Genomic DNA, 11,837 nt, shown 5'->3' with positions numbered 1-11,837 from the left:
ACAAGGTGAGCTTGAGCCACTGATCACTTGTTTACAGAACACTGATAAACAGACTCCTGAGGCAAGAATAAATAATAGCTTAGCTGTGCCAACAGGCCACTCCCCTGTGGGTGAAGTGGTTCTGATAATAGCTTCTGACGCTGTGCAAACATCAGAGCTGAATTGAGCCACTTTAGCTGTTTGGACTCTTCACCTATGGGGTCTGAAGCCTTCTGCAGATGTTGGCAGCTGCCACTGGAGTCCTGGAGAAGCAACCCCAGCCCCTTCAAGAAGTAGACACTGCAGGGCCTTCCCGGTGGCGCAGCAGTTGAGCTCTGGGTTGCGAAACTGCCCACAGCCTCTGCAGCACCAGTTCGATCCCCGGCCTCCGGGCGAGGGTCCCACATAGCGCACAGACCTCTCCTGCCACCCGCTGCTCCCCTCAGCAGTGTACTTCGTCAGTCTGCCTATTCTGCTCTCTGCTCTGGCTCTGGTGAATTCTCTCACCCTCCCTGCGCTTCTGACTGTATTCAGTGCTTGTATAAATAAATAAATAAATCTTAAAAAAAAAATTTAAAAAAAAAGGTAGACACTGCAAAGAAATTATAAGCCTTGACCACCAAGGCCAATATTTAGTGCTTGGTATCGCCCCCCACACACACACCTTCTTTTACTGCCAGTTGAATTGAATATTTCTATTATTGCAATGTTGATTTCCCCCAATAAATCATGTAATTATATGTGATTGGCTTGAATCATAAGTGGAATCTCTCTACCTAGGTGGAAATATACCACACTGAAAAAGAAAGTGCAAATTATATAGACCAAAAAAAAAAAAAAAGATACCTGATAAAAAAATTTTTATCCAGCATATACAAAGAACTCTCAAAAATCAACCATCAATAGACAAATAACTCAAATAAAACTTCAAAAAAATTCAATATGTGCAATGACTTTACCAAAGAAAATAAGTACAATATAAGCACTATGTAGTAACAAATTACTAAAAAGATGCTCAACTTTTTTTTTCAAATGCAAATTTGAAATACAAATTTCAGATACAATGATCTATCACTACATACCTACAAGAACAGTTAAAATGAAAAGACTTACCACATCAAGTGTCTGTAACGCTAAGATGAAATTGGAACATTTATACATTGCTGTTAAGAATATAAAATGGTCCAACTTTAGGAAAGTTTGGCAGTTTCTTAAATAGCTAAACATCCACCTACTAAATGATGCAGGCATTACACTTCTAAGAATTTGCCCAAAAGAAGAGAAATCCAATATTCATGCAAAGAGACTTGGCCGTGAATGTTCATAGCAGCTTTATTTGTAAGATCCAAAACTAAAAACAACCCAAATGACATCTACAGGTGAATAGATAAACAAATAGAGAATACATCCATACAAAAAAATAATACTCAACATTTTAAAAGAATGAAAAGCTAACACAAGAAGAAGGTGAACGACACTCAAAATGATGACAAATGAAAGAAGTCAGATTTTTTTAAAAAAGGCATAGGGTATGATTCTACTCATATAAAATGTTACAAAGTACAAGCCCAACATAAATTAGGGGCTGTCTAGGTGTGATGAAACTGTTGGGGGTGACAGAGGTGTTCACTCCCTTGATTGTGGTAATGATGTCAAAGAAACACACTCACATCCGTGAAAGCTTATTGATTATGTAAGTTAATTTGCACGTCAATTAAATCTCAATAAGGTTATTCATAAAAGAAAATATCTCTTATCTTCCTGAGGATGAGACAGGTCTTGCTCACTCTCATTAAGATTGTTACAAGACTTTAAAAGTATCTTTTAAAAGAGGCAAAAAGGAAGTAGAAACGCTGAAAATAAAAGGGGTATTCGTATAAGTCCATGTTTATCTTCACAGTGCTTGCACACCCTCTGAGTGTGCACTAGAAGTGAGTGTCTTCGTTGTCGTCCTGCATGCTTCTGCCTTTGTGCGTAGCACAGCTGTTAAGAAGAGGCCACCCAAAAGGGTACATAATTTAGGGGGCAAATTCTGCTATTGGGCCATCAACTTACAATTCTAACAAATACCGTTCTGAAGGACTAAAGCTATGAAAGATTAAAGCTACGAAGCTATGAAGATGTCCTTTGGCAGAGAAAAGCTATAGAAATACTATCCAATTCAGGAGCTGATCATGAATTGTGAGCTAGTTCACAGAAAAGACCACTACATTTCTAACTGCTGCCTGGGACATTCCAACTACCCCAAAATATGAGGTGAAGGGGGGTGTGTGTGTGTGTGTGTGTAAATGTTGGAATCTGGTGGGGTCTGGAGAAACACCACAGGAGTGACCTGTCACACTGAGAACATGAATTTCTCAGCCAGCATAGCTCTTTACCTCCTCTTTCTCATGCTCCCAGTTGCTCAGTCTTGCTTCCCCTTTTGCCCTCTGCCCGCCATTGGGCAACTTTTCCATGTTCTGTCTTCTATGTGGCTTTAGGAGGTTGAGGGAAAGATGGCGTTAAGGTAGAGAGGACTGAGGACAGAGGCTCCAGGCCTTTGCCTTTAAAATAAAAAGGGAAGAGAGCTGGAAGTCTGGCAGGGAGGCTTGGGCTAGAGCAGGCGAAATATATATATAAATTGAATCAAAATGTTAGCTATAAGGTGCCAGGTGGCCCAGGGCCCAGTCTCTGCTAAGGAGTGCTGCAGTCCCTTAATCCCAAGCAGTTCGCAGGGCTCTTGTGGTCTGCACCTCAGTGACCAAAAACAGCTTACATTCCAGAAGAGAATTCAAAGTCCACTGCTCATTCTCTTCAGTCTTCAGATTCACAGTGCTCTCAATAGGCTGGCCTTCTTCTGACATATACTGAAAGCAGTTAAAACGCAGTTGTCAGCAAAAATAGCTCCCCTCTGCAAATAGGCACAGGTGCCGGAAAGGTACATCTGGGAGACAGATCCCTGGAGTCTAAACCTGCAGAAAAGGAGGGAAAAGGAGATTTGTCGCCACCTTGTGTCAGGAATTTAGCTCATCTTGAAGCTTCAAATCAGTAGTAAAGGTAGGAAGGCAAAGGCAAAAGATTGGAGTGCGTCAATGACAAGTCCCAGGTGAGAGGTGGGGAAGGAGTTTTGAAAATGCCCCCAAGCATAAGAGGCATCAGAGGACAGTGTATGGAATTCAGCAGTAGTTTCACTTGTAGATTCAGCGAAGGGGGAAACTTACAAGTGAGGTTTCAAAGGAGAACCATCCTCCCAGATCCAGGAGTAGTGGGGCTTCCTCAGAGACAACCCTATCCAGAACGGGAAGCTGGAATGGGCACTTGCTTGCTGGATGAATTCCTGTGGGGAGCGAGCTTTTTGAGTTCATGCTGGAGTCAATGTGGTTATTTAGATTAGATTCACAAACTAAAGAACCAAAGGAAATCTCGAACAGCACCTCCATGATTTTGCAGACATGTTTACTGACAACTAGTAATACTACACAGCCTGTCCATCCCACGGCCAACACAAAATGAGTGGTAGGGTAAACTGAAATTGGGGACCCTGACTTTCCCACGAGAGCTCCACCCAGGGCTTAATCCTGACTTATTGCCCTCTAAGCTATTTTCATCCCAACGCTCATAAACAAAAACTCACCAGATCATCCATGTTACTAATTTTCAGCAACTGGGCATCCAGAGATAAGCAATTCTCCTGGCTTTTTTCCCAATTAAATGGCCCAGAGGAAAACAAATAACAGTTTTCTTCATGCCACAGCCAGTCTTGGGGACAAGGAGCTAGGAAGAAGAATAGGTACGATCAGTGACTTACACCTGAATTAAAACATCACTACAATTCTCCCTATAGGACACATACCATCCCCTCCCAATTAGAATTATATTCAGAAGCTACAAGTACCTAAGTACTCTCAGAGCTTTCATTTCCCCAGTTTTTGGAGAAAAAATAATAAAACATTCTGATATTCGGTAAACTAAGTTAAAAAGCAAGGCTTGTGTTGGGATGCCATTTTAGAATCTGATCTATTTTGTAATGCTATTTTTGGAATAATGGAGATACTTAATGGCTATTCTATTTAAAAGACATGCTTGTGTATTTTAAAATTTCAGCTCCTTGAAAAATGAAATTTGGTTTAAGCCCTGTAGCCCCTGCTTCTAGGCATGTGCTGTTTGATATATCAACAGCAATTAGATGTACTCTTAGGTACATGAATTGTGGCTAGTGTGCATTAAGATGTGTTGTAGTGTAAAATTTGTTATAGTGTAAAATTCGAAATCAAAATGCACATATGATGCACGTATATGAAATGTACGTATGAAAAGAATGTGAAATGTCTCAATAATTTTTATGCTGGCTAGTGTTGAAATATTATTTCAAATATATTGGTTTAAGTAAAATACGAAAATTAATTTCATCAGTTTCTTTTTCATTTTTTTAATGTGGTCACTAGAAAATTTAATGTTGCCTATGTGGTTCACACTGTTTCTTTTGGAGAGAAATAGTCTAAGAAGAAAGGAATATTGATACAAAGTAATGTCTTAATTTCAGTAAGATTTCAGGAAATAGGGAAACGATTTCGGCAGCAAAAGTCGCAGATAGTTCAAAAACTCATCTCAGAATTCAGACAATAGACAAAATATGTCAACGTCTATTTGCATATAGATATCCTCTCCCTCCTCTTTTCCTCTCCTCCAACTCCCTGTTAGTAACATTTGGAATCTCTTTAATAAGAAACAACACCCCTTTGTCTACAGTGTGACCAAAAAATTAAAAAAAAAAATCCTTGAGAAAGGTAACATTCTAATTCCAATTTCCATTATAGCATATAATCAGTTTATGGGTAGACCTCATCAGAAAGGAGAAAGTAGGGGGTTGTTGAACCATGAAAGAAGAAAGTAAATGAGAGAAAACGCACAAAAAATGATGGTCAAAGTAATAAATGCAAGCTTCACATGGCTTAATTTGTCGAATGCCATTGTGTTATGTCAAAATCTCTCTCTCTCTCTCTCTCAATCTCTCTCTCTCCACACTCCAGGCAGGTTTTCTAAACTGACAAAGTCAAACAGCAAATCTCAAACACCCTTTAACTAAATCATCTTTTAACTTTTTTTTTTTTTTTTTTTTTTTTAGCAAATGTAACTGTCACCATATGCCCAAAACTTGTGGCAGTTACATATATTAATTTAATTCTTGGGGCCTCCATGATGGTGCAAGGGGTTAAGCGTCAGCACTATGAAGCAATCCACAGCCACTGCAGCATGAGTTCGATTCTAGCCAGGGAGGTGACCCACATCGCGCAGCAGACCTCTCCTGACTCGCCCTCTGTATTTCAGTAGATCTGCCTGTTCTGCTCCCCACTCTGTCTCTGGTGAATACTCCTACCATCCCCTCACACTTCTGGCCCGTACCCCAGTTCTTGTATGCATAAATAAATAAATCTTAAAAAAATAATTCTTGTAGCAATGCTATGGGAGAGTTTCCATTCATTTTCTTCATTTGACAGAGAAATGGGAAGTTGAACCTACACAGAGTAACTATAGCAGCTGTGAGTGTGTTTAATCACTAAATGACTCTACCCCTCTAACTTCTAAACATCTGGGGGTACATTTCATGATGCACCTCAAGACATTCTGACACAGAATTTGGGGGTAGACCCTGAACCTGCCATTTCTAACAAGTTACTTGGATGGTAACTTTGTACATATAGGCCAAGAACTATCACTAATTCTGGTGCTAAATGGACAGTCTGTAGCTGGGAAGAACCTGCACCTTTCTAGCTGAGTGACCTCAAGCAAAACCCATTGAGTGGGCCTCCCTGGTGGTGCAAAGGTTAAGATGCAACCTATGAAGCTATCCGCAGCCACTGCAGCATGAGCTTGATCCCTGGCCAGGGAGCTACCCACATGGCACAGCAGACCTCTCCTGACTAGCCCGCGATTCCCCTCAGCAGTATATTTCAGTCAGTCTGCCTGTTCTGTTCCCCACTCTGTCTCTGGTGAGTCCTCTTGCCCCCCCATATCTGGCCTGTACCCCAGTTCTTTTATGCATAAATAAATAAATCTTAAAAAAAAAAACACTGAGTAACTTCCCAGCATCTCCTCCTCTTCTTCTAAACACTGAGGACCACAAAGATAAAAACTTGAAAAAAATTGCATAATTTTCCATTTGGCGATGATCACTGATTTTTTTTTTTAAATCTTCTCTAAGCTGCCTGGTGAAAAGCCATACTTTTGGGGGTATCTCTGCCAATTCGTCTTTATCTGATGCTGTAAATGAATGGGACATGGTACCCGATACATCCTCACCAAAAGACATCACTTATTTTTTTTGGCTAGTTTTCTGTGTCTGGCAGCTCTAGGAGATGTTTCTAAATGGTACTGGCATAGCTTTAATCCCTTACAACTGATAAAAATAAATATTGTACAGCCTGCCTGAGAAATAAACCACTGGTTGGTAGGGAGCTGTGCCTGCTTCCATTAACATTCCTCTTCTTGATATATTAGCTTCTTCCTATTAAGCTTTCTTTGCAGTGGTGTTTTCTTTTACTTCCAGAATGGTTTCCTTTTTAAACAGATTAAATACACGTTTTCACACTTGCAAAAGATCCATTTGTCCTAGTAGTTCTACTTATTTCAGAAATTTAAAGAACTATTAATATTCAAAGGTTTTACAAGCTGTAAGACTTTACACAAAACTACACATCACTATTATTATCATTTAATTATTTGAGTTTCAATTTGTTCACACCATTCCCTGACCATCATACCTGAAATATTTGCAGCTCTCTTCAAGGCTTCTTGGAGATTCAGGTTCTGCTGCTGGAGTTCTGTTTGGTTTTTGGCTTGCTCTTCTAGTTTCTGGGCAAGGGTTTCTATCATTTCCTTGAGTTCCCTCTGTGATTCCTGGGAAGTCTTTTCCACCTGCTTCCGAGCTAAGATCTGTCCCTCCAGTATATTTTCCTGGTGAGTAATATTTGCTTGCTGTCGCTTCAGGAGGTCAGACACCTGGGAGACTAAAATCATAGCTGAATTAAGACTCCATTTCAATTAAATTCCTCCACTGGGTTTTGAGAAAATCAAAGAACTGAATCAAATAATCCCTTTTAACAACAGATAAATTACTGAAAATGACCTGTATTTACTCAGAAATTAGGGATTTGAAAGTCAACTGATATTCCTGCAATTTTTGTAAATGTCAGGGACTGTCATAGACACTTATGATTTAAAAATATGATTGGGGGGCCTCCCTGGTCACACAAGGGGTTAAGCACCGCACTATGAAGCTATCTGCAGCTTCTGCAATAGGAGTTCAATCCCTGGCCAGCCATGGAGCAACCCACATGGCGCAGCAGACCTCTCCTGACTCACCCGCTGCCCCCCTCAGCAGTGTATTTCAGTCAGTCCCCACTCTGTCTGGAGAATCCTCTCACCCCCCACACCTCTGACCTGTATCCCAGCTCTTGTATGCATAAATAAATAAATCTTAAAAAAATATGATCAGGATTTTACTTGTTGAGAATTAAACACAAGTGAAACATAATAAAAAATAAGTTGTATATCAGTGACATAAATGAAATGTGGGCAATCTAAAGTAGTCAGATGCCAAGCAGTTGAGCGACCATAGGTAGGAATTGTCATTAGGCATTGACTCTTCCACCTCATTCCTTTACCATCTAGCCACCCTTCCACATGTCCTAATGTATTTAACAACTGTGATACTCACCCCTTTTTTGAGACACCCTCCCAAAGAATTATTTTAAGATGCTGTGTCACAAGAGCCTAAAATTGTTGTTATTATTATTATTATTATTGGCCACAGCACATTTTAGGAAGGGTGGAGATGAGATAAAGGTTGTGAAATCAAGCAGAACAAAAATGTTAATTGCCCAATGTCTCAATTCTAGAAGTTTGTTCTTTCAGTACAAAGTAGACCCCATGGCTCCAAGGTCAGATTCCATGGTGTAAAGTGATGAGAACCACAGAGAAGACCTCCAATCACCACCCCTGGGTTAACTCATTTGGAAAGACCCTAAGTCTATAGATTGTAATAAATAAATAGTTTGTGACCTTAAACAGAAAATAAGAATTGAAGCTTCCAGAGTGGGGAGGGGTGGAGGAAGGATAAAAACAAAAAGGGAAGGAAGCCCAATAGACGAGGGTGAAGGACTATGGGCAATTTGATGGTGGGTACACTATGGTGGCAATACCTGATAGGATTTCCAAATATTACCTCAATTAAAAATTAATTAATTTTTGAAAAATAATAAAAAAATAAAATAAACAGCAAGTAAGAAACAAATAGCTCTTCAAAGGTCTTGACAACCTGGGTCCTGGCCAGCTGAAATAACTCAAATGTACAACTAACTACACGAGCAAATTAGATGGAAGGCTGGGACCATTTTCATCCCTTCCTGACCCCTCTCATCCTTATTTTCACTTCTTTTCTTCTCTATACCCTCTTTTTCCTAGATGGCAATATTATAAACAAGAAGTGTTTTTTGCTTTAAATGTTTTTATTCATTGTCTATATTTCTAATTTTTAACTTAAAATTGGTCTTTAGTAATTTCTATTAAAACTGAAATGAACTGGGCCTCGCTGGTGGACTAGGAGTTAAGTCTCCCCACTGTCATTGCTATTGCCTGAGTTCTATCCCTGGTGAGGGAGCTAACCAGGAGACCTCGCTTGTCTTGCCCACTGCTCCCCTCAGCAGTGTTTTCAGTAAATCCTCCTGTTCTGCTCCCCACTCTGTCTCTGGTGAATACTCTCAACAACCCCCCCAACACCTCTGGCCAAATTGCAGTTCTTCTACATGAAAATAAAGTTAAATAAAAATGAAACTGAACATGAATGAAATGAAATTTCTTTTTTCTTCCCCCATTTCTCAGGTGATCTAGGGACAAATAACTTCAAAGTATCTTCTTTCTCATCATCTTAGAATTTAAATAGACTTTATTCATGAAGTTATGAAAACAAAACAAAAGTCTACCATTCAGGATCTACGTTGTGTCAATTTAAGTCATGAGCACAAGGCAGCTCATCCTCCCACTCACACTAAAAACAGTTTGCCTAAAATGTGTCTCACTCAAGGCTATTTGTGATGATTATGAAACCAATTTGTAAACTATGATTTTAAATTCACTTTTCTCCTTCACCTCCCCTTCCGCATTTACCCTGCATTGTCAGCATTATGATGGTCACCAGTAAGCCCAGGCACAGGATCCCGAGTGTCACAGCAGCAGGGCACCACCACCGGGAAGAAAGACGACCTAGAGGGACAGGGAGAGAACCAAAATGACCAAAGAGATGAAAGCAAATAACCCAACCACACTTTGGATCCTGCCTGTACCTGGTGCTGTGTATGTCTTACCTCTTGTCCTCCCCTTGGCTCAGCAGATAATTCATGATTCACATTTACAATGAAAAATATGGACAGCTAAAGCATTTCAGTAATCTACCCAAGGTCATACAACTGATACAATTTTGGAGCCAGGATTCAATAATTCTGATTCGGAAGTTTATACTGTGCCTACTCTTCAAAAAATTCTCAGTCCCACTGGGTGGAATCTGCTTCATCTGTAGTACAGAGGGTCTGATGTTTTTAATATAGACTGTATATAGCACGCACGAGCACACACACACACACACACAGATGCAGTGTGTTTATAAGTAGCATACAATAAACGAATGTCAGACATCAAGATAATGATCTTTAAGTCAATCAACTGAGAGTACCTCAAAGAATTACAACATAATTTTGTGCTATTCGATTTTTATTTCACTAAAATTACACTTTGTAAGTAGGATTATTGACCAAAGAAAAATATGAATGAAACATCAGTGGTCATCTGTCTTATATTAGCATCATGTCCTACATTTATAACATCTGTTGTTACAGAGAAAAATACACCATTATTATAAAAGCCATCGTGTCACTCACAGGAGTAGGAATATCTAGTTATGCGTTTCACCACTGAAAAAACACAGACATTCCTTTAAAAAGCACAGATCCTACTGGTTTAGTAGAAGCATCTCATATAATGTATTTGTAAAATAAGTAAATAAGGCAGTGATATTATCCTCTATGTGCAAGTAAGGAAACTGAAAGTTTCAATGATTTGCCTAGGAGTATACAGATTTAAGACACACAAAGTCTTTTACCCAATTGTCAATAACTATATTACATCACAAATTTCCACTGTGAATGATCCACACTAATTAGTAGTCAAGTATATTTCACAGGGTTCTCATGTATCAAAAACACTTCGTTCAGACTTTCCAGATGAAACAAACAAAATAGATACGTTGACAGGGAGAAACATGACAATCACTGATTTAATCCTTATTGAGCTCCTACAATGTGTATGGCAAATTGTCAGAGCAGAAGTAGAAGAGGGTTGTGCCTCTTGCAAATAATTGCTTAATCCTGTCCTCAGAGGCACGTATCTGTGTTAATCTTTCTACCAACATTTCCCTGGGGTTAGTATTCACTCTATATTACAGGAGATCAAGTGTGTCCTCCACTCTCAAATGATGAAATTCCTGAAATTTTAGAAAAAAGTCACAGCATCCACACCATGCAGGGAAGGTACAGATTCCTATTTTTGGACCATCTTTTCTCCAATCTCCTTGATGGGCAGAGATCATTAATCCAATCCCTGCTCTAATTAGTCATTCTCTAATTAAAGCTCAACTGGATCTTTTTGTAATCGGTGACTGATTTAAGCAGGTTCTGAGAGTAGTAATTTCATAAATGCAGTAAAAGTCACTCAATATTTACTACATGAAGAATGAATGAATGAATGAGCAAATGACTATTGTTAATTTGTAGGTCTATCTGCATACCAGTGCTATTTTCATTCCTAGTTATTAACAGTTCATCAGCTCAAATGTTAAATCATTCTGCGCACATACTTATCTTCCCCATTGAGAGAAATATCTGTCTTGTTTATGGAAACATGACTTGGAATTTCTTTATCTAGATTCTGAAAATATTTGTGTATCTTCCCTTTATTGTATTTTATTTCTTTCTCTCAGAATGGATATAAAATAAAATGCAGTAGAGTCAGATTTTCTATGAAGTTGGAATTATGAATTAATTTATCTTTAAGAAGTTTAACTTACAGTATATATCAAATAGAAACTGAATTTTTTTAAAGCAGTGGTATACAATTAAATATAATTTATGCTAAACCATGCTGAACAGAATTTAATCTGCTCAGATGACCCATAAACTATATCCATTTTTTGCAATGCCTCACGGACACTATTATCAAAATTATCATTGTACACAGTGGGTGAATTCAGTATTTCCCAAAGTTTCTGATGGATTGGATTCAGATAAATGGGAGTTTGTGATCCAGTTCCAGCTCGACCACTTACTAACTGCATGAGATTGGATAAGTTAGTCAATCTTCCTGATCCTCTATAAAAGGGAATTAATAACAGTCCTAATTTTAAGGTGCAAAGATTCAGAGAAATAATGCATATAAAGTGAAGTTCAACGAATATGACCTATAGAAAACTCAGTAAAATTTATCATCATCATTCACACCAAGTTAGTTCATTCATTCATTCATTCATTCATTCATTCATTCATTCATTCATTCATTCTTCATCATCATCATACCTAATTTGTTTTCCTTTTAATTTGATTAATTTCATAATTTCCTTTAAATTTGATTAATTTCATAATATTTCCTAGACTTGGGTATTCTACTTTTTTACTCCTATATTCAGTTTACTTTTAAGGTAATCTTAGAATTCTGCCCCTGTACACATTCACCCACCCCCTGCTACCTTTAATTTGCTCTCCATTTGGCTTCTTACCAGGTTGATCCTTCATAGTATTGCTCTTGAGGTCATCAAAAGCCATCTCCAAATTCAT

At 38.6% G+C, this 11,837-nt stretch overlaps 1 protein-coding gene across 1 annotated transcript; it reads right to left on the bottom strand.

Moving 5' to 3' along the window:
- Nucleotides 1-2,785: 2,785 nt before the first annotated feature.
- Nucleotides 2,786-11,837, bottom strand: OLR1 (oxidized low density lipoprotein receptor 1; the record flags this gene model as incomplete). The annotated part of the gene is made up of 6 exons (XM_084255505.1): nucleotides 2,786-2,930; nucleotides 3,180-3,295; nucleotides 3,593-3,732; nucleotides 6,720-6,965; nucleotides 9,124-9,219; nucleotides 11,750-11,837. The coding sequence occupies 6 exons, from the start codon at nucleotides 11,835-11,837 to the stop codon at nucleotides 2,786-2,788; spliced, it is 831 nt and encodes a 276-aa protein (XP_084111631.1).

The sequence above is a fragment of the Talpa europaea genome (assembly GCF_964194135.1).
Source record: "Talpa europaea genome assembly, chromosome: 15".
Taxonomy (NCBI): domain Eukaryota; kingdom Metazoa; phylum Chordata; class Mammalia; order Eulipotyphla; family Talpidae; genus Talpa; species Talpa europaea.
Note: the sequence above shows the minus strand (reverse complement) of the source record. Positions and strands in the feature narration are given on the sequence as shown.